This window comes from Hylobates moloch, unplaced genomic scaffold (assembly GCF_009828535.3).
Source record: "Hylobates moloch isolate HMO894 unplaced genomic scaffold, HMol_V3 SCAFFOLD_29, whole genome shotgun sequence".
NCBI lineage: Eukaryota > Metazoa > Chordata > Mammalia > Primates > Hylobatidae > Hylobates > Hylobates moloch.
Window position 1 is genome coordinate 2,293,247 of NW_026652304.1, and position 23,763 is coordinate 2,317,009.

General features: G+C 45.8%; 1 protein-coding gene and 1 pseudogene across 5 annotated transcripts in view; one reads left to right on the top strand and one right to left on the bottom strand.

Annotated features, from left to right (window-relative positions):
• Positions 1-7,088: 7,088 nt before the first annotated feature.
• The window catches only part of LOC116463232 (A-kinase anchor protein 12), a 115,419-nt gene continuing 98,744 nt past the window's right edge, over positions 7,089-23,763 (bottom strand). For 4 of the 5 annotated variants that reach the window (XM_032146246.2, XM_032146245.2, XM_032146247.2 and 1 more), the window contains 2 exons: positions 10,761-15,805; positions 7,089-8,136 (listed from right to left, as the gene is read on the bottom strand). In XM_032146246.2, the coding sequence (XP_032002137.1) occupies positions 10,773-15,805 (5,033 nt within the window). In that variant the 3' untranslated portion in view covers positions 7,089-8,136; positions 10,761-10,772. Of the gene's footprint in view, positions 8,137-10,760; positions 15,806-22,831; positions 22,962-23,763 lie in introns of those variants that run through there. The other variant, XM_058434520.1, reaches the window with a different exon arrangement.
• LOC116463251 (small nucleolar RNA U13) lies at positions 17,408-17,493 on the top strand (annotated as a pseudogene).

Sequence of the window (23,763 nt, forward strand, 5' to 3'; positions counted from 1 at the left end):
TTTTTTGAGACAGAGTTTCGCTCTTGTTGCCCAGGCTGGAGTGCAAAGGTGCGATCTCGGCTCACTGCAACCTCCGCCTCCCAGGTTCAAGCGATTCTCCTGCCTCAGCCTCCTGAGGAGCTGGGATTACAGGCGTGCGCCATCACGCCCGGCTAATTTTGTATTTTTAGTAGAGATGGGGTTTCTCCATGTTGGTCAAGCTGGTCTCAAACTCCTGACCTCAGGTGATCCACCCACCTTGGCCTCCCAAAGTGCTGGGATTACAGACGTGAGCCACTGCGCCCGGCCGTCTTGTGCAATTTTAAGGAAGATCAGTCCCGTTATTCTGAATCTACCAAAATATTCAGAGGGACGGTAGCAGTCATCAGCAGTCACTAAGTTGCTTCTGGAGGAAAGTTTTATCAAAATCTGTCTTTCTCTTGCAGTTACTGATATGAATGCTTTACGGTACATTTTGCTTCCTCGTTTATGAAGCACTTTCACAGTGGGAAAATCTTGTGAAGTACAGTCTTTAGTTACACATTCTGAAATGAGGAATGGCTGAGACAGGGCGGGTGAACTCTTTCTCAGTCACCAGCTGAAGTTTGCACATTAGATATTAAGAAACAATGCAAGCAGGCCGGGCGCGGTGGCTCACGCCTGTAATCCCAGCACTTTGGGAGGCCGAGGTGGGCGGATCACGAGGTCAGGAGATCGAGACCATCCTGGCTAACACGGTGAAACCCCGTCTCTACTAAAAATACAAAAAATTAGCCAGGCAAGGTGGCGGGCGCCTGTAGTCCCAGCTACTCGGGAGGCTGAGGCAGGAGAATGGTGTGAACCCTGGGGGGCGGAGCGTGCAGTGAGCCGAGATCGCGCCACTGCACTCCAGCCTGGGCAAGAGCGAGACTCTGTCTCAAAAAAAAAAAAAAAAAAGAAACGATGCAAGCATCTTATAGATTGTCTTCTATGTGTTTCTAAGGACACAGAGAAGGCAAAAGAGTTGTTGTCTCTCTGTCCCAAATTGTGAGACCCATATACTGAGCTGCCAACTCCACTGACTCTTGGATATCTCTTAGGTTTCTCAAATTGCCCCCACGCTCATGTCAGTCTGTGCCTCCGTATCCAGGTTGGCAATCTAGAAACTTCATTCTTCACCCCACAGTTCCCACAGAAGATAATCAGGTAATGTGCCCTGTCGATCTGCCTCCTAACAGCTCTTGATCTCACCCACGGATCTCCAGCCAAACTGCACCTACTTTAATATAGGCCATTATCAGTTCTTGTCTGGATTATTCTCTTTTTTTAAACTTTTATTAATTGTATTTTTTATTTTTTTTTAAGAGACAGGAGTCTCCCTATGTTGGTTAGGCTGATCTCAAACTCTTAGGCTCAAGAGATCCTCCCACCTTAGCCTCCTGCCTGGGACTACAGCTGCATCCCATCACACCCAGCTTGCCTGGATTATTCTAACAGCGTGTAAGCAAACCTCCTCTCAACCTGCGGGCCTCAATTCTCTGCAAGATAGATGCCACTGACATTTTAGGTGAAATATCTGTCTTATGCAGGGCTGTTCTGTGCCATACAAGATGTCAAACATCTGTGGCTGTAACTCAGTACATACTGTAACACCCTAGCTGTTGTGGTAACCAGACACGTGGCAGCACAAACCAGGGTGGAGAGTGGGACCTTTCACTAGCCCGACACTGAGGATCACTACGGTAAGAGGATTGCGTCTTTTCCCTGCCAAACTATTTCAATGACTTTGTAGGATAAATGTCACATCTTGAAATGGCCCCCTGGCCATCTCTGCAATATCATTTCTATAGTCTTTAAGAAGGACCCTAGTTATGTTTAGATTTCAAATTCTAGAGGCAATTCCATCTGCTTTTCCGGGAATTAGGTAAGCCCCCAAGAGTCACAGGGATAAGTAGAATCAAGCACGATGTGGTTTTAAAATTAGCCTTATTTAGAGTATTGCCTCTTTGTTCATTAATTATACCTAGTTACTTGAGATTATTAAAACAAATAGAAAAAAAAAACACAGGGTTAAGAATTAGCACTGGGCTTTAGTACTCAGTATCCTTTTGTGGGCGCATTAGACTTAGGTCCTCATTTCATTATTTAGGTATTGTTATTCTACCTCTGGTCTCTAAACATAGGTGTTATACTCAGTGAAGCCTCTCTTGAAGGTTACATGTTTTTTGTTGGGTTTTTTTTTTTTGTTTTTTTTTGAGACGGAGTCTCGCTCTCTCACCCAGGCTGGAGTGCAGTGGCGCGATCTCGGCTCGCTGCAAGCTCCGCCTCCCGGGTTCATGCCATTCTCCTGCCTCAGCCTCTCAGAGTAGCTGGGACTACAGGCGCCCGCCAGCACGCCCGGCTAATTTTCCACGCCCGGCTAATTTTTTTTTTTGTATTTTTAGTAGAGATGGGATTTCACCGTGGTCTCGATCCCCTGACCTCGTGATCCGCCCGCCTCGGCCTCCCAAAGTGCTGGGATTACAAGCGTGAGCCACTGCACCCGGCCTGAAGGTTACATGTTAAACTACCCTTCTCCTGTTAAAACTTTTAACGTCGGCTGGGCGCGGTGGCTCACGCCTGTAATCCCAGCACTTTGGGAGGCCGAGGCGGGCAGATCACGAGGTCAGGAGGTCGAGACCATCCTAGCTAACACGGTGAAAACCCGTCTCTACTAAAAATAGAAAAAATTAGCCGGGCGTGGTGGCCGGCGCCTGTAGTCCCAGCTACTCGGGAGGCTGAGGCAGGAGAATGGCGTGAACCCGGGAGGCGGAGCTTGCAGTGAGCTGAGATCGCGCCACTGCACTCCAGCCTGGGCGACAGAGCAAGACTCCGTCTCAAAAAAAAAAAAAAAAAAAAAAAACTTTTAATGTCAACAAATGATAGAAGAAGAATATGCACAGTTGCAAGAAGACCTCACTCAAACCTGTAAAATACTACAGTAAAGATGTCTCACACCTGTAATCCCAACACTTTGGGAGGCTAAGGCAGGAGGATGGCTTGAGTCCAGGAGTTGGAGACCACTAGCCTAGGCAACATAGGGAGGTCCCGTCTTTACAAAATATAAAAAATTATCTGGACATGGTGGGGCACACCTGTGGGTGTTGTAGAGGCTGAGGTGGGAGGATTGCTTGAGCCAAGGAGGTTGAGGCTGCAGTGAGCCATGATTGCATCACTGCACTCCAGCCTGGGTGATAGAGTGAGACCCTTTCTCAAATAAATAAATCATGCTTATTTTCACCACCATGCTATCTTCAAATCCTGGTTAGCTTAGCCAAACCTGTGTTATCACTTCAGTCTCAGCTTTCTCATATTAAAAGAAGGGCTCAGCTTATTTTCCTAATTCCAATTATATAGGTTGGAGATAATAAGCAGTCTGTTAGGAGAAGCTCGCATTTGTATCAAAGTTATACCAGGTCGTCTGTGACCAGCAGATCCATTTCCAGAATCTCATTAGAAATGAATAGTCGGCTGGGCGCGGTGGCTCATGCCTGTAATCCCAGCACTTTGGGAGGCCAAGGCGGGTGGATTACAAGGTCAGGAGATCGAGACCATCCTGGCTAACATGGTGAAACCCCGTTTCTACCAAAAATACAAAAAATTAGACGGGTGTGGTGGCAGGCGCCTGTAGTCCCAGCTACTCGGGAGGCTGAGGCAGGAGAATGGCATGAACCCGGTAGGCGGAGGTTGCAGTAAGCTGAGATCGCGCCACTGCAATCCAGCCTGGGTGACAGAGCGAGACTCCGTCTCGAGAAAAAAAAAAAAAGAAATAACAGTCAGGGCTGGGCACAGTGGCTCATGCCTCTAATCCCAGCACTTTAAGAGGCTGTGGTGGGCGGATCAGTTGATGCCGGGAGTTCAAGACTAGCTTGGCTAACATGGAAAAACTCCGTCTCTACTAAAAATGCAAAAATTAGCTGGGCATAGTGGTGAGGGCCTATAGTCCCAGCTACTCAGGAGGCTGAGGCATGAGAATTGCTTGAACCTGGGAGGCGGAGGTTGCAGTGAGCCTCAATTGCACTACTGCACTCCAGCCTGGGTGGAGTGAGACTCTGTCTCAAAAAAAAAAAAAAAAAAAAAAAAGAAAAAGAAAAAGAAAAAAATGGTCATGTTGTTTAACTGAAGTCACAAGTCTCTGATTCCAGAGAGCGTCCTGCCCCATGCCTGGAAGGAAGGAATGTGTGCTCAGAGAGACCAAGAAGAATCTAGACAGACAGGCCTTGCTATGTTTCCCCACTCAGTCTGCTAGCATTAGATCATATCCCTTTTGTCCAATCATATTTCTCCACGTCCATACTTTGTTGAACCTACACATTAAAATGGACAATTTCCCCTGCATTTTTAGGTCTTCATTCTGAAGGCTCCCAGGTACACATTAATAAAATTTGTATGGCTTTTATTTAAAAAAGAATAGGGCCAGGTGTGGTGGCGCATGCCTGTTATCCGAGCACTCTGGGAGGCTGAGGTGGGTGGACTGCTTGAGTCCAGGAGTTTGAGACCAGCCTGAGCAACATACCAAAACCCCATCTCTATTAAACATGTATGTATATAATTCTCTATTCTTGACTAGGATTTCAAAACAACAAAAAATAGAATACACTTTGGGGGGCCAAGACAGAATTGTTTTAGGCCAGGAGTTCGAGACCAGCGTGGGCAACATGGCAAGACCCCATTTCATGGTGGCACATGCCTGTAGTCCCAGCTACTCAGGAGATGGGAGGATCCCTTGAGTCCAGGGGTTCAAGGTTACACTGAGCTCTGATGGCATCACTGCATTCCAGCCTGGGTGACAGAGCCATACCCCACCTCTACAAAATATGAAATCAAAATAAAAATAAATGTTTAAAAGTTAAAGAAAAAAAAAGAAATAGTCACGTAGATTTGAATTTAGTGACACTGATTTTGTGTTCGGGTTCCAAGCTCTACTACTATCTGGGAATCCTTGGACTGCGTCCATTTCCTTTCTTACAGGGTTGGAGAAAGAGGTTCTAACTCTAGTTCTGGTTATTGGTTGGCATTTCAGAGAAGGTTTGTGTGACTATCCAAAAACTGTACATAAAACTTTATATTGGGGAGTCAGAGGTCAGCTAGAAGCTTAATGAGATTCTAATTAAAGGAGCCCAGGACCCAAAAAGGTTATGATCATGAATAGAGATCTTTGTGGACTCACGCCTATCCTAGATACATTCATTCCAAACTCTCATGATGCTGTATGAACAAAGGGTGCTAAGTAGTTAAAAGCAGAGCTTAAATGTATGACGAATATCACAACAGACAAGAGAAAAGCAATCGAAACTGAATCGCAGTGAAATTACAGAAAGAAAATCCATGGCATTTAATTAGATTGCATTTTATTTAGATAAATGAAAATTTGCCCCAAACAGAACTAGGAATCAAATATTGTCTTGGACTAGAGGTAATTGCTAAGCTGGAAGCTATATTGAAAACTAAAATTTCCAGCCCTTGACTATCTGTAGTTCCAAACATCAAAGGAAAATATTGGAACAATTTATCTATGTACAGAGAGAGGCAACTCATGGGTACCATAAGCAAAACAACCTGAGGGGGAACATTGGATATTACAAGAAGTGGTGAGAGTTTACAAGTCTTGCATTGCTTTCTATTGTACATGGCTCTGTAGTAATGCCAAAAATAACAAAATGTAGGCACTTGCTCTGACTTCTGCAGTTTACATTAGATTATTATGTACTTCATAAATTAACAGCAGCTTTAGAATTATAAAACAGTATTGTATTTCATGCTACTGTTGGTGTTCTTCTTGTTAAAATAATGTTCTCAACGGACATAGATACAGAGCTTGTACAGAAGTAACTCTGGGCACATCCAGATAGTACAAAAAGCAGTCATGAAGCAGCTACTCATGGAATCTCAACTGTGATGGCCAGCGAGCACCTGGCCACAGGTGGTAGGAAAAGACAAACGCAGGTGGAATTTAAACAAAAACATCAATTTCCCACAAACTACACAAATCTTTAATCTGTTCAAAACAGCACAGAATGTCTTCCTGCCATAGAGAGGAAGTCAATATGAACTTGTTATAAATTGCTGTCATTTCCAAAACTCTTTAGTTGATGTTCAGAACTAGACACCAGCACTTGGATTTAAATCTCAGTTGGCCAAAAAAAAAAAAATATATATATATATATCTCTCTCTCTCTCTCTCTCTCTCTCAGAGGTTTTTTGAATTTGGGGATTCTAATAATGACGCATGGGTAGCTATTATATATATTTGAGAATAACTCCTAAAAGATGACTTCCAACTACAAACAATACTATACACTGCTATCATGAGGTGTTTTACTAATATGGCCAATCCCAATTATGTATGAAGTTAGATTTGTTAGCATAAAAGAAACTACTTTCGGTTTTAAAAGCAAACTTTCTTTCCATTAAAACTAGGCTTTCCAGCTAATCAGCAGTCAAAATTTAAATTTTCAAACTGGAGTACCAAGTTTGAATAAAATCTAGAAAGCTATATGCCAGGCCAGTTCTATATGTCAAGAGTAGATAAGTGACACTATTCTTTGTGTGACAATTGTCTGACAAAACCCTTAATGTAGGCTGAGGCAGGAGAATCGCTGGAATCTGGGAGGTGGAGGTTGCGGTGAGCTGAGATCGTGCCATTGCACTCCAGCCTGGGCAACAAGAGCGAAACTCTGTCTCAAAAATAAACCCTTAATGTATTAGCATGACTCATCATTTTGACATTTAAAAAATTTTCCAAGATTATTTCAGGAAAGGCATTTTTACTATTAAGCTTTCTTAAAATTTCTTTCTAGAGACATTTGTTATTGTTCGAAACCAAAAATATTAACACAAAAAAATTGACATTTTCAGGAATTACCAGATGGTAGAATTGTAGCAAGAATGTCAATCTGAAAAGCCACTGGTTTACTTCAGGAAAAGCATCTCGGCCATGGCTTCCTCTGAACACACAACTCAAACCAGTGAAAAGGGGTTTGATGTAATGGCTGCATCAGAAAGTTCTAGCTTATCAATCATTATCTTTATCATTCTAATGTGGTACACATATGTCCAGGCTTCCTGGTATCTAATAAAACCAGCAAATCTAAGTGAAGCAAATATTTTATTTAAATCAGTCGTCAAATCACAACTTATCCAAATGAATGTGTTGCAACATTGTTCTTAAAAGAATGGCACAAATATGGCACAAACACAATCCAGTATCTATCAAAATACCATCTGTAAAGAACCTGACTTATTTCATGCCGTGTGTGAATGCAGTCCAGCATATAAGAGTAGAATCAAAAACTTACAACAATTCTTTTCTTCATAACATATAAAACACTTCACTACTTTGCCTCAGGAGTAAGCATACTTATAGGTCCAAACAACCATAACAAGTAGGAAAAAGGATGTAAAGTTAATTTGCTACCAGAAGATAACTTCTTTCTAACCTCCACTGGGTTAGAAAGAAAAATTTCCCAATGACAACAGAACATTCTGTATGTTTCAAAATGCTTTTTAGTTTTAGCACACTCCGCGTAATAGGAAAGTGACCAATTTCAGAGTACCACTAAATATGGACCTCAATCATTAGTGAATTTTAAAGAATTGTGCCTTGATCAGGAATGTTACATCTAGGAAGCTTTGTTTTTCGTGGGTTATAACTGAGGCTTAAAGCTCCCCAAGGCTGCACTATGGCACATGCCCCATCATATACTGTGTGATATAAAAAGCATGTAGTATCCTGCACATTTCCTTAAACATTAAGAAAAAAATATACAATAGATACAGAAAGAGGATTACTTAAAACATACATATAAATACGTAAAGAATGATACTCCAGTTTGAGAAGCAGAACTAGGTATTGCCGACTCCAGTTCCAGGTTAAGAATTTAGGACCTTAAATCAGAATTTATATGGTTATCAAGGGAAAATAGTAGGTTGGTCTTGGAAAGAGGAAATGTTAAATGGCTCTAGCTCCTGATGAAGCCTCAGGATTGTCAGGGGCTCTCTAGAAATGAGATCAGTTGATGTGCCTGCTCTCCGATTCTCAAAGTTCTGAAATACTGGTCTTCAGTCTCAGCAGCAGCATTCATTTTCTTCTACTACTTGTCTTCACATTCTGGTCTTCCAAATAGACAATGAGTTTAACTGTAGGAGGAGGAAGAATCAACGTAAATAAAATCTCCTTTTTCTCTCTCATTTATAAACAACAGGATAGTTGTCAAAGTGACCTAACAATACCATAGTTTAACTCCATTAAAAAAACAAAGATGGGGCCAGGCGCGGTGGCTCATGCCTGTAATCCCAGCACTTTGTGAGGCTGAGGAGGGAGGATCATGAGGTAAAGAGACTGAGACCATCCTGGCCAACATGGTGAAACCCCGTCTCTACTAAAAATACAAAAATAAGCTGGGCATGGTGGCATGCACCTATAGTCCCAGCTATTCAGGAGGCTGAGGCAGGAGAATCGCTTGAACCCAGGAGGTGGAGGTTGCAGTAAGCTGAGATTGTGCCTCTGCACTCCAGCCTGGCGACAGAGCAAGACTCTGTCTCAAAAACAAACAAACAAACAAACAAACAAACAAACAAAAAACAAAGATAGGGCCGGGTGCAGTGGCTCATGCCTGTAATCCCAGCACTTTAGGAAGCCGAGGCGGGCAGATCACTTGAGGTTAGGAGTTCGAAACCATCCTGGGGGAAGCTCCGTCTCTACTAAAAATACAAAAATAAGCTGGGCATGGTGGCACGTGTCTGTAATCCCAGCTACTCAGGAGGCTCTCAGCCTCACTGTGTCACCCCAGCTGGAGTGCAGTGGCGCAATCTTGGCTCACTGCAACCTCAGTCTCCCAGGTTCAAGTGATCCTCCTGCCTCGGTGACAGAGTGAGACTCTGTCTCAAAAACAAAACAAAACAAAACAAAACGAAGATGGGTTGGGCACAGTGGCTCACGACTGTAATCCTAGCACTTTGGGAGGCTGAGACAGGAGGATTTCTTTTTTTTTTTTTTTTTTTCTTGAGACGGAGTCTCGCTCTGTCGCCCAGGCTGGAGTGCAGTGGCCCGATCTCGGCTCACTGCAAGCTCCGCCTCCCGGGTTCACGCCATTCTCCTGCCTCAGCCTCTCCGAGTAGCTGGGACTACAGGCGCCCGCCACCACGCCCGGCTAATTTTTTGTATTTTTAGTAGAGACGAGGTTTCACCGCGGTCTCGATCTCCTGACCTCGTGATCCGCCCGCCTCGGCCTCCCAAAGTGCTGGGATTACAAGCGTGAGCCACCGCGCCCGGCGACAGGAGGATTTCTTGAGGCCAGGAGACCAGCCTGGGCAACACAGCAAGACCCTTGTCTCTACAAAAAAATTTGACAATTAGCTGGGAGTGGTGGCATGTGCCTGTGGTCCCAGCAGCTATTCAGGAGACAAAGGCAGAGGCAGGCGATTTGCTTTAGCCCAGGAGGTCAAGGTTGCAGCAATCCATGATTGCACCACGGCATTCCAGCCTGGGTGACACAGCAAGGCTCTCTCAGAAAACAAAGATAGGGCTGGGCGCGGTAGCTCAAAAAAACAAAACAAAAAACAAAGAAAAGCCGGGTGCAGTGGCTCACGCCTGTAATCTCAGCACTTTGGGAGGCCGAGGCAGGCGGATCACGAGGTGAGGAGATCGAGACCATCCTGGCTAACACGGTGAAACCCCATCTCTACTAAAAATACAAAAAATTAGCCAGGTGTGGTGGCGGGCGCCTGTAGTCCCAGCTACTCCGGAGGCTGAGGCAGGAGAATGGCATGAACCCAGGAGGCAGAGCTTGCAGTGAGCCGAGATCGTGCCACTGCACTCAAGCCTGGGCAACAGAGCGACACTCCGTCTCAAAAAACAAAACAAAACAAAACAAAAAACAAAGATGGGGAAGGTCTTGTATTATGTCACACCACCATAAAACTAGCCACTGCAAGTAACTAACACAATGAGGGTCGGTCATTATATGCACTGGAAAATTTTTTAAAATACTTGTTACTACTGCTAGGGGAAAAAAATCCATTTTTTCTGAAAGAGCTATCAGCCATATTTCAGGCAGTTTAATATTAACCCATTTTGGGGCACTAGTTTTTTTTTTTTTTTTTTTTTTTTTTTGTGATGGAGTCTCACTCTGTCGCCCAGGCTGGAGTGCAGTGGTGCAATCTCAGCTCACCGCAACCTCTGCCTCCCAGGTTCAAGCAATTCTCCTGCCTCAGCCTCCCGAGTAGCTGGGAATACAGGCGCCCACCACCACACCCAGCTAATTTTTGTATTTTTAGTAGAGACAAGGTTTCACCATGTTGGTCAGGCTGGTCTCAAACTCCTGACCTCAGGTGATCCACCAGCCTCGGCCTCCCAAACTGCTGGAATTACAGGCGTGAGCTAGCACGCCCAGCCATTGGAGCACTAGTTATTTTTTAAAAAACTCAACAAGCTAGTTGAGTGAACACAATGTATTTCTTATGCCTTTGGGTCAAACACACACATGTGCACACACACATGCCACTTTATTTTCTTCTAAAGCAGTCACATTAGGGGGTAAAATGAAGCCATTCTTTTCATAACATCGATAAGACTAAATGGCATTTCAATCACCAAAAACCATGAAACTATCATAGATCTTTGAATCTAGTTGATGGTTATTTTCCTCAACTGAAGGTTCTACATGAAGGCATTAATTATTTGCTCCCGATTCCTTATATAACAAATTTGCCATCTATTGGCATAAAAGAGAAAAATTATCTTAGAAGACAAGGAAGCTTACCTGCATGATGTTTTAAGATTCTGTAAGTTCTGACTTTGCAGATTCTCTCTCTTGTTTCTGTAACTCCTCCTGTGCTTGGGGTGTGATCGCTTTATCTGATTCACTGTGCACTTTTCCTTCCTGCAATTCTACTTCCTGGGCATCTTCCTTCTCTTTTTGTTTTGGTCCATTTGTATCTGGGGACTCTTTGGTTAAGCCTCCTGAGGCATCAGTATCAGCCAGGGCTGAGTTCTGGTTTTCAGGGTCATCGACATCATCACCTTTTTCATCTTCTTTTGGTTCAACTAGTGACTTCTCTATTCTTTCTGCTAACAAGGCATGACCATCATCTTCTGGCACAGACTTTGTTCCAGCTCCATCTCCCTCTTCCTCAGATGGGAGGACGACCTCTTCCAGCTGCTGATCATTTACAGTGGAACCTTCTACCTCAACAGTCGTGGTCTTTTCTGAGGCTTCACTCACGTCTTTGGAAATATCAGAATGTGCTTGTCCCACTGCGGTTGACTCTGACTCCTCTTTGGCTGAAGTAATTGGTGTTTCATCCTGTGCAGAGGCCTGAGGTTCCTCTCCTTCTTTCTCCGTTTCCCGTCCAGCGTCCTGGTTGTCAGCTTCTATCACGTGAGCTTGCGTCTGTAACTCAGACGTCAACATTTCGGTGGCTGTTTCTTCTGTACGTACAAACTGGTCAACGGCTGTCTGAATGATGTTTTGGACAAGTTTACTGCTTTTGGTCTCAAGTTCCAAAATCCCATTTTCAGGCTGTAAATCCTCCTCGATTGCTACACTCACTTTGACCTCCTGGCAAGCAACCTGCTCATCGACTTCATCTGACTTCCACTTCAGTGATGTGGTTTTCTCTCCTTCCAGGTCGGAACTTAAGCCTTTTTCGGTAGTAGCAGATACTATCACTGGTGTCAATTTTGCCTGACACTCGGGCCCTGTGGGCACAGCATCTTCCCCTGGATGAGCAGCAAAGTCTTCATTTTTTTCAGAGGATTTCTCTTCCAGAACTAAATGTGCACCTGCAGGCTCCAATGTTTCACCTGTTTCTAAAATGTTGACAGTTTCTCCTAAGACCTTTTCCTCCTCTGCAGCAGCTGTTAGAGTGAATGATGCCTCAGAGCTCTGAACTTGAATTTTGGTGCATACTGCCTCCTCTTGACCTGGGCAGGGAGGAGGGCTTCCTTCCAAACTGCTGACTTCCTTTGCCCCATCTATGATGGGCACATTCACTGTCTGGAGGAGCTGCTTACTGACCTCTTCAGATACGGTAACAGCTGTTTCATGCTCAAGCTTCTCTTCATTCACATGGGTTGGCTCTGCTTCTGTTTTCTCCCTTTCGACTTGAACTACCATCTCTCTCTCCACGGGGGATGGAGCAGACTTAGCATGACTCTGCAGTTCAAGACCATCATCCTTTTTACATTCAGCTTCTTCTGTCCCTTCATCTTTAAGGGCAACTTCGGTGACCTTTTCCTTACTGACTGTTATGCCTGTGTCTATAGACCCGTCAAGTCCTTCGACAAATGGTACGTCTTTGGTTTTCTCATCAGCATACTGGCCAGCCTCTTGAGTCCCCTCAGTCTTTGACAGAATGGATACAGTTTCCACCGACACCTCTTTATCTGTATGTTCTAGAGTGTCTTCCATCTTTGACTGTTCTTTAGTTTCTTCCTGGAACACAAAATTGGAACGTGCTGGAGGCCTCTCTTTCTGTGCAGGAACTGCCTCTGCTTCTGTGCCCCCTGACTGGGTACCAGATGCGACCTCATTCTCCTCATGGATTTCCACAATCTCGTCTTTCTGGGTTGTGCCTGGCGCGTCAAAGTCTGCTATGGGGGTGCTTCCATTGGTCTCACTGTCTGTAGGGGTTTCCACTGAGTCAGGGGGGATAGCCTGTTCCATCACCATCTCCTGTGATTTTACCCCAGCTAAGGTTTCGGCTTGACAAGTGGTTACAACCTCACTGGACTCTATGCTCTCTGTGACTTCAGGAGCTTTTTCAAAGCTTTCTGGGGTGGTCTGCCCCACCACCTTCCCTTGTGTAAAAGGCTCAGTTTTTGCCTCCTGAGCATCTACTTTCAACACTACATCCGTTTCTTTCTTCAGACCCGGCGCTTCAGCATCCTCTTCTAGTCTTTCTGCCTCTGCTCTCTGCACAGGCTGAAGTGCGTCTTGTGGTCCACCGGTGCCAGGCAGCTGGGATTCCTCTTTCACTTTTTCTGCCACTGCCTGGAGGACCTCTTGAGTCCGCCTCTCTTGCTCTTCTATGTCAGGTAGGCCACCTTCCACCTCCTGCACCGGAGTGGCCTCCTCTGTGGTGTCTGGGGAGTCGGTTAACTGGGAGACTGCTGACACCATTTCTGTGGTCTCTTCAGCAGCAGATGCTTCAGTTCCTTCTTCAGCACCCAATGGCCCTGCAGTTTCTGCAGCTGTCACAGCTTCAGGGGTCAATTCCACCTCACTAACGACCGTGTCTCCCTGGGCCTCTCTGTTCTCTGGCAGAGGTTCGGTAACTGCGGGGGGTTCTTCTTCTGCAATTACTTCTCTTTCCAATACCTCCTCAGTTAACGGTGCGGCTTCAGCTTCTATTTGTTCAAGAGGTTCTGTCACTGAAGCAGATATCCACGAAGGAGACCTTTCTTCAATAATGGTGGCTGCCCTCGTCCCGTCAATGACAGCCGCTGCCATCATATGAGCCTGACTCTCGCTGAGCTCCTTGGACACCTCAGCGGCTGCCTTCTGCTCGGGCTGCTCTGTGCTTTTGTGGGCTTGCTGTGCCTCCATTTTCTCCCTTTCTACAGCATCATACTCAGACAGAGGGACCACGGCCGGGACATCAGAGTCATCTTCGTTGGCCCCTGTTGGCCCTGCGTCTTCAACAGGGGCTTGTTCTTGTTTCCCATCTGGCCTTTTCTTCCTTCGTCCAGGAATAAACTTCTTGATTGAGACCCAAGATTCTTCTTTCCCGGGTTCAGCATCTGGAGTGGAATGTTCTACACCAGACCCAGCTATGGAGTCTTCACTTTTCTCTTCCAGCTTGGACTTTGATTTTTTTCTTGGCGTGACTAACCTTTTAAATGACTCCCAGGTGGAAACGCCCTCCCCTTCGGTAGGGCTTCCAGCTTGCTCGGGGGAGGAACTTCCCTGCCCTGGATCATGTTCTTGGGAACCAGCAAGGATCCCGTCTGTCCCCATCTCTTTGTCTTTTCCGGCCTCATCGGCTTTCTGGTTGTCTCCTCCCATTGCTTTTGGTCCCCCTTCCTCATCAGAAGAGGATCCTTTCCTTGCTCTTTTCTTGGATGATCCCACACAAATTAAAGCTTCCCAAGATACTGAGGTATCCACCTTGCGCTTCGGTTCTTCTGGCTTTGGCTCTTCCACGCTCCCTTTCATTTCGTCTTGCATTTCAGAGGCTGCGCTCTCGGTGGAAGACAAGGTAGCGCTCTTGACCTTGTCCAGCTCATCTTCTTTATCACTTTCCGAAGGCCGTCTAACGCGCTTCTTGGGCGTCACCATCTTTTTGAATGATGCCCAGGGAGTGACACCTTCTCTTTTTTTCTCTCCATCGGAAGTAGCTCCTTCTTCAGCTTCCCCATCCTGCTGCACCTCAGCTAAGCCCTTTTCCAGACACGTGATCTCCTCAGGCTCCTCAGGGGATGAGGCAGAGCTCTCGCCCTTTTGCTCCTCGTGGCTGTCCGGAGAATCGGCTGGAACCTGAGTGTGCTCCCCTGACTCCTCGTCTCCTCCTCCTCTTTTCCCTTTCTGTTTCTTTCCAGAAAGCTTTTTTAAGCCAGTGCTGGTAAAAAGCTTCTTTAGTGGACTTCCCTGCACCTTCATTCTCTCCTGTGATGACAGCATTTCCACCTCACTCACAACGCCTTCGGGGGGTTTGGACAGCACCTTCTCATCAGGACCGAGGTCAGCTCCCTGTGTAGGGTCCTCTCCAGAAACACATGTTTCTTTGAGCTTCATCAGCATCTTGGCAGGTTCGGCTTCCTGAGGTTCTGCATTCATTTCAACCAATTCTTCAGCTGGCACAGACCCTGCTGTTTCTTCCACCTCCGTTTTCTGCTCCTCGGTTCTGTCCTCCACGGTGCTAACGTGGACTTCGGCCACAACCTCTTCTTGGTGGACTTCTATTTTCTCATCAAACACTTCTGTTGCCAACGGAGCAGGTTTCTCCTCAGAGGGTCCCTGCGAGCCACTGACTTGCTCCTCTGAGGGCAGCTCGACTTTCTCATATTCAGCTGATAACCGGCGCTCGTGGGCGCTTTCTGCCGGCTCCTGTGGGTGGGCTTGTTCGGAGGCGGTCAGCTTCTCGGAGGCAGCCTCTGCCTTTCCGTTTTCTTCTGTGTCTACTTTTTCTGGCTCTTGTTCCTTTTTCTTCTCTGAAGCTTCCACTTCATCCTCCTTCGGCTTCTTGAAACTGGTCTTTTTGCGCCAGCCGGCCCAACCTTGAGTGAAGAATTTTTTGAAGGTCGATCCCGTTTCACTGGTCACGGGACTAGTCGGAGATTCTGCAGACTTGCTGGGTTCTTTTTCTTGTTTCTCTTCTCCTTCCTCTTTGCATTCCTCCACTGCTTGGCCAGATTCGGCTGGGGGAGAAATTTCCGCTTGGCTTTGCTCGTGCTTCAGGGTCTCTTCAGGTTTTTCTGTAGATTGTTTGGGTTCGCTTTCTTTGGATGCTGCTTCTCCAGCCCCAAGGCTGGGTTCCTGGTGGTCGCCAGCCCCTGCTGCTGCTTCCCCTTCATCTTTTTTCACAGTGAGTAGCTGGACAGTGTCAGGCTTCTCTGTCTTATCCTTTTTCACAGTGAATTTAAAGCCAACAAACTTAAACACCTTCTTAAATCCAATATCATTAGCCTGGGACTCAGTGGGTTGTGTTAGCTCTTCTAAATTGCTTTCTGAAGAAGGAATCTGTTCGATTATTTCAGGCGTCTCCTCCTGCCCATCATCTGTGACGTCGTGAACAACCGCTGACTTAGCAGCCATCTCCTTATCGGAGTCTCTTTCGCTCACATCTTCAGAGTCTCTCTCACCAACTATTAACAAAGAGGGGCGGGAGGTGGGGAGAAGAGAAAAGGTGATTACAATTCAAGAAAATTGTTTTTCTCAGACAGGGCCTCACTCTCTTGCCCCGGCTGGAGTGCAGTGGTGTGGTCTCAGCTCACTGCAGCCTCAACCTCCCAGGCTCAAAGAATCCTCCCACCTCAGCATCCCGAGTAGCTGGGACAACAGGCACATGCCACCATGTCCAGCTAAGATTTTTATTTTCTGTAGAGATGAGATCTCACTATGTTGTCCAGGCTGGTCTCCAACTGCTGGGCTCAAGTGACCCTCCTGACTCAGCTTCTCAAAGCGGTGGGATTACAACTGTGAGCTACAGTGCCCAGCCCAAGAAAATTAACTTTTTTTTGAGACAGAGTCTCACTCTGTCTCCCAGGCTGGAGCGCAGTGGCACGATCTCGGCTCACTGTAACCTCTGCCCCAGGTTCAAATGATTCTCCCACCTCAGCCTCCCGATTAGCTGGGATTACAGGTGTCTGTCACCATGCCCAGCTAATTTTTTTTTTTTTTTGAGACGGAGTCTCGCTCTGTCGCCCAGGCTGGAGTGCAGAGGCGTGATCGCGGCTCACTGCAAGCTCCGCCTCCTGGGTTCACGCCATTCTCCTGCCTCAGCCTCCCGAGTAGCTGGGACTACAGGCGCCCGCCACCACGCCTGGCTAATTTTTTTTTTTTTTGTATTTTTAGTAGAGACGGGGTTTCACCGTGTTAGCCAGAATGGTCTCGATCTTCTGACCTCGTGATCCACCTGCCTCTGCCTCCCAAAGTGCTGGGATTACAGGCGTGAGCCACCACGCCCAGTCAATTTTTGTATTTTTAGTAGAGGAGGGGTTTCACCATGCTGGCCAGGCTGGTCTCGAGCTCCTGACCTCTAGTGATCCACCCACCTCAGCCTCCCAAAGTGCTGGGATTACAGGCGTGAGCCACTGCGCCCAGTGAAAATTAAATATTTTAAAAATATGACCAATTAATGCTTTCTTTAATGCCAGGCAATTCAAGGATAAAGTGAGATTTTACAGAGATTTGCAAATCTTAATAGATTAATGTCTACTTCTTTCCAATGACCTTCAAAAATTCAGGTTCAAAGAGAATTATCTGCTCTTTTTGTTGCTTGTTAAAGGGAAAGTTGACAAACTTAACTATCAAAAAATTAGTTCCACATAAGTAGTCATGGCACCTCTAAGAGTGAGTCAACCAGGTAGTCTATCTTCTGTTGCAATGTAAGATGGAATCCCACATCACACCCATATTTTAAACAAGAATCCATCAAGTTTTAGATATAACTTCCCACTTAACAGGAAATATAGGGTTTGAGGAACAAGCTAAAGAACAAACAAGTATCTACACAAATCTAAAGAAGGGGACATTCTATGTGGTAACTAAGTCTGACATCAACAGGTTCCCAAAAGGGACCAGAGCTCTTTGGAGAAATTCCAGGCTGGGTCAGAGGACGTATGAAGAATATTTTGTTGTGACAGAAAGGAGATGCTCAAAAGCTGATGGAGGTGTCAAAAGGACACAAGAAATGGCTTGAAGGGGCTCCCAATGCCCAAACTTTGAAGCATAGAAAAGAATAATGGATCCTTTGTAGTTTACGAGAGTGACCATTGGGTGTTCATGTGCAATGTGTGCATTGTTACCACGATGGCACATTACTCGTCTGACGTGAAAAAGAAAAAGAAAGAGAATAATGACATTGATGAGTTACAACACATTGAATAAAAAAAGAATCCATGAATCGAGAGTGATACTAAAAAAGGTAAATCAGAAGGGACCACTTCTTTAAGGAAAAAAAATGTCAATAAATATAGATATAACTTCCACTTTGATCCTCAAAGTCATTATTGTTAGAATTTTAGATTTAGAAAATCACAATTTACAGACACCATTTTAATAACTCATTCAGTCAAGGATCATACTGCTAAAACCATCAGGTAAAAGGCTGTCAGGAAACATACGTTCAGAATACCAACATACAGATTACTTAATTTCAAAAAAATGTCCTTGACAATGGAGAAATCTGGCAGGCACCACCTTAACCAAGTGATCACATTGAACATCCTCAATAATGGGACAGATGCCATCGCGCTTCCTGGTGTGAAGCACTGAGAAGGACAAGAATTCATCTACGTGGCATTCCTGACCAAAAGGTTTAATGGCATCTAATCACAACGACACAACCAGACAAATCCACAATGAAGGGCATTCTGCAAAACAACTAGCCTGGCCTGAAATGTCAATGTCACAGAAGGACGAAAATCCAGCAGAAACACAAAAGGATTGTCTGCAAGTAACTTTCAAATAGCTTGGTGGGTGGTGGAGTGGATGATGTGGCTTTCCATAAATGGTGAATTAGGTCAAGTGTATATAAGTGTTTACTATATTTTCCCGGGTTTGTAATTTTAAAATCATAGAGGGGAAAAGTCAAGTCAATGTGATTTAATGGGGGGAAGTAGGGGCGAGATGTATTGTGTTAAATTAAGAGATTTAAGGAACACAACAACCAGAGGTACCTGGCATGATCTTGAATTGGATATTCGTTAGGGAAAAACAGCAGAAGGACGTTTTTGGGTCTTCTTGGGAAATACTGAGTATGAGATTTGGGATTAGATGAGATGAATTTTAATTGAAATAAAAGGGTAGAGATTTGACTGCAGAAAGCAGGTTACCAAACAGTATATACAATGACCTCATTCTGGCTTAAAAACAATTGTCTCTGCTTTCTCTATCTCTCCCTCACACACACACACACACACACACACACACACACACACACATACACACACATACACACACATCCTTCACATATGATCTCTGGGGGATGCGAATGTCATTTATTTTGGTTTTGCTTGTCTGAATTTTCTTTTTTCTTTTCTTTTTTTTTTTTTAAGACAGAGTCTCACTCTGTCGCCCAGGCTGCAGTGATGTGATCTGGGCTCACTGCAACCTCCACCTCCTGGGTTCAAGCGATTTTCCTGCCTCAGCCTCCCGAGTAGCTGGGACTACTGGCATGTGCCACCACACGTGGCTAATGTTTGTATTTTTAGTAGAGATGGGGTTTCACTATGTTGGCCAGGCTGGTCTCGAGAACTCCTGGTCTCAAGTGATCCACCCGCCTCAGCCTCCCAAAGTGCTAGGATTACAGGCCTGAGCCACTGCACCCAGCCTCTAATTATCTATATCGGACATATATCGATTTTTGTACTAAACAAAAAGGTCAATTAAAATGGACACCAAAAAGATCTTAACAAAAACTGCAAAAATATACTTAATGTTTTAAGCACAAATTGAAGGTTAATAATTATAACTAGCCGGGCACAGTGGCTCACATCTGTAATCCCAGCACTTTGGGAGGCCGAGGCGGGAGGATCACAAGGTCAGGAGATTGAGACCATCCTGGCTAACATGGTGAAACCCCGTCTCTACTAAAAATACAAAAAATTAGCCGAGCGTGGTGGCAGGCGCCTGTAATCCAAGCTACTCGGGAGGCTGAGGCAGGAGAACGGTGTGAACCCGGGAGGTGGAGGTTGCAGTGAGCTGAGATCGTGTCACTGCACTCCAGCCTGGGCAACACAGCAAGACTCTGTCCCAAAAGAAAAAAAAATTATAACTAGTACATACACCAAGACTTAGAACACAGCAATGAATACTTGAAATGCAGAAATATTTAGAAATATAGAATGCTTCCTGAAATCCATTCATTCCTTCCAATTATATAATCTTATTACTCTGAAAACAATTTAATTTTCTTATTTGTGAAATATTACAAATCTATGTCTACAAATTTCCATCATACTACTTATTTGGTTTTATTTTGAAACTGAACCCTAGAAAGTCAAGTAAAAAACTAGGCTGGGCGTGGTGGCTCATCCCTGTAATGCCAGCACTTTGGGAGGTCCAGGCAGGTGGATCATTTGAGGTCAGGAGTTTGAGAGCACGCTGGCCAACATGGTGAAACCCTGTCTCTACTAAAAATACAAAAACCAGCCAGGCATAGTGGCAGGTGCCTGTAGCCTAGCTACTCGGGAGGCTGAGGCAGGAGAATCGCTTGAACCCGGGAGGCAGAGGTTGCAGTGAGCCAAGATCACGCCATTGCACTCCAGCCTGGGTGACCGAGCGAGACTGACTCAAAAAACAAATGAACAGACAAAAACAACAACAACAACAATAAAATGCCTAAGGTACCCAACCAAGTCAGGGCAAGAGTGTGACCTAGAGATTTTTTTTTTGTCCTTGTACCTTGTTATTCTCTAAGTTAAGCTAAAGTTCTTGTTTTCTTTTCAAATATTGCTAGATTTTTGGATATTCATAGATGAATAGGTTATCTGGGCCTCTTATTCTTCAGAGACTCAATAAGGGCCTTTGCTTCAGTGGTGATGCCATAGAGTCACCATCTGTAACAGCTTCGATAATCAGCAAGGCTCATTTTTTTCTGCCATCAGTATCTAAGGTAGCATTTAAAACAAAACATTTTAGTTTTACCTCTGAGAACTAAACATTTCAGATAGCGAAGAAGATTTCACGAAAAACCCAAGAATCTCATTATTTTGATCTAAGGCACACTTCCTAAAGGATTTCCCTTTTTCCTTTATAAAATACACACTTGTGACCAACATTAGACTTAACAAACAATAAGGAAAAATTAAACATTCATATTAAACTTTGAAGCAAATATTCAAAGGGAAAGAAAAGTCCAGACATCTACGATTTAAACTTCTACTACATTTTAGATATATACACTCTTCCCATTGTTTTTTAAAGCATGTATAGTATTCTGAAATAAGAAAATGCTTTAAGTTTCTGTTTGTTCCTATTATAAACTGACATTGTGATGAATTTGTTTATAGTTAAATCCAAAGGTTTCTTTAAGTGTATTTCCATGAACTATTTCTTTTTTATTTTTTTCTTTTTTTGAGCCAGACAGAGTCTTCGCTCTGTCGCCCACGCTGGAGTGCAGTGGCACGATCTCAGCTCACTGCAACCTCCGCCTCCTGGGTTCAAGTGATTCTCCTGCCTCAGCTTCCCAAGTAGCTGGGATTACAGGCGGCCGCCACCACGCTCGGCTAATTTTTGTATTTTTAGTACAGATAAGGTTTCACCATGTTGGCCAGGCTGGTTTCAAACTCCTGACCTCAGGTGATCTGCCTGCCTCAGCTTCCCAAAGTGCTGTGATTACAGGCGTGAGCCACCATGCCTGGAGGTCACAAAAGACCTTTTTGCAAACACTTCTAATGCAATTTAAGAGATGCGACTTTCCTTTTGAAAAAGTTGGATAAAATAATTGGAAATACACTAGACAAAAAAGAAAAATTCCAATAACAAACTCTATTCTAGTATGATTTCACTAGTACAGAATACAAACATAAATTACATATCCTGCCAGCAAGCACGTGATTAAAAGCAAACACTCATCAACCTCCCTGGAATCAGAAAATGCAGACATGTCGCTAATACAGGAGTAGAAAGCTGGTGTCACACAACCATTTCCCCCTCACTATTTTCCCTCCACTCTTAAATCTGTGTTACTGTTGGAAACACTTCTGTTTCATTCTGAAAGAGCTGAAATGTTTATAGACAGAACTAGGGAGATAAAGGTTCATGAACCAGCTGCCAGCAGGCAGAACAAAACAGCTATTGGGCTGGGCACTATGGCTCACACCTGTAATCCCAGCATTTTGGGAGGCCGAGGCAGGTGGTTCACTTAAGGTCAAGAGGTCAAGACCACACTGGCCAAAGTGGTGAAACCCCATCTCTACTAAAAATACAAAAATCAGTCGTGCATGGTGGCGCATGCCTGTAGTCTCAGCTACTTGGGAGGCTGAGGCAGGAGAATCACTTGAACCCGGGAGGTGGAGGTTGCAGTGAGCCAAGATCACACTACTGCCCTCCAGCCCGGGCGACTGCCATCAGTATCTAAGGTAGCTGTTACTGAAGAGCTATTGATAGTTCAGTATAGCTTAACAATAATCAGATGTTCTCTTTATAAAGAGTGAGTTATGAGTTGAACACATAATAAAACGTATATAGAAAAATTTTAAGTTGTAACTGGTCAACTAGTCTGCAGTCTCTTTTGACCTAAGTAATCCTAAGAGCTACAATTGTCAGAACAATCTTCTGGCGCCTCCACGCTTTGTGCTTCACCCTGATTTCGGCCTCCACGTACCCTCTGTGCTGGAGCAATGTACACATTCCATACAAAATACCTGCTAAGCAAGGCCTCCTAAAATACCGCTTCTATCACATCACCAGGCTGTTGACTCCTAATGGCTTCAGGGCCTAGAGAACAGTCTTCTAACCTACCTAGCCTGGCAGGTACCTATATCTGTACCCGCGCTGTTGAGATCCTGACCCCAAAACACATGCGATCGTGTGGCCCCCCACTGGGCTTGGAACCCGCATTGAAGCCTAGACCGTACTTCCCAGCCTGCCCCATCACTGGGCTCCACACTCCCCATGGCGCAGCCCAAGTGTTGAGGCCTGTTCCGTTCTGTTCTGCGTCCCACACTTTGCTGGCCTCCAGGCCTCACAGTGAGGGCAACTTTGCTAAATCCTGGTGACTTTTTGAGGCCTAGGTCATCCTCGACCTGCCCTGCCGCCCACCTCCCCAGGTGACCGCAGCCACAGCCATGTCCATTCCAACCCCCCGACTCCCCTTTCAAGCCAGAGTCTTCCGAGGGGTGTCCTCTGGGTGGCAGGAAGTGGGGCCCACCCTGGGGCATCCCTGGGGTTGCGGCTGTGTTAAAGTGTTTCTCTCACATCTCCCTGTTGGAGGTAGGCTGCTAGCGCAGAGCGTTTTGGCACCTATGTCACGGGACCCAGAACGAGGCCTTGCCTTTCTGGGGCTGGGGGCCTGGGGCAAGATCAAGGGCAGCGGGCGGCTCTACAGCCTGGGCTGGGATGCCACGGGCGCAGGCCCTTCCCGACCTGTCCCTGAGCGCCTTGGCCAGTAGAGAGGCTTTCCCAAGCCTGGGACCGGGAGAAAGGAGGCTGGAAAACCCACACACCCATCTCAGGCCAGTCCTAAGGGACAGTTGGTGGCCCTCGGGATTCCGCGTCCACCATCGCTGCGGGGCGAACTGCCGCTTGGGGGCACGTGCTACTCACTGCAGAGTTTACTCCACCAAGGCATGGCACGCGCAGCCTGCCGGCAGGGGCAGCCCAACAGCGGCCCGCGAGGCCCAGCGCGCCCCTGCCGGCTGCCATAGCTCGCGAAAGCCTGGGCCCGGGAAGCCGGCAGCGAACGTCACAAAGGACGCAGCCTCCCCGCGCCCGGCGCCAGCCCTCGACCTCCCAGGAAACCCCCGGGGGTCCTGCGGACCGCCCCAGTGGGGTCTCTTCAAACCATCCTGCTAACCAACTGCCAAGCCGCCGCTGAACTTCCCTGACACTTAATTTCAACAAAAAGGGCCTCGAGGCCTGGCGCGGTGGCTCACGCCTGTAATCCCAGCACTTTGGGAGGCCAAAGCGGGCGGATCACATGAGGTCAGGAGTTCGAGACCAGCCTGGCCAACATGGTGTAACCTCATCTCTACTAAAAATACAAACAAATTAGCCGGGCGTGGTGGCACATGTCTGTAATCCCAGTTACTCGGGAGGCTGAGGCAGGAGAATCGGTTGAACCAGGGAGGCAGAGGTTGTAGTGAGCTGAGATCGCACCACTGCATTCCAGCCTGGGAGACAGGGCAAGACTGTCTCCAAAAAAAAAAAAGAAATAAAAACAAACAAAAAGGACCTCGACAATGGAGAAATCTGGCAGGCACCACTTTAACCAAGTGATCAGACTTATCCTCGATAATGGAATAGATGTCATTGTGCTTCCTGATGTGGGCACTAAGAAGGACAAGAATTCATCTTTGCAGCACTGCTGATCAAAATGTTTAACGGCATCTAATCATGAGGAAACAATCAGACGAATCCACAGTGAAGGACGTTCTGC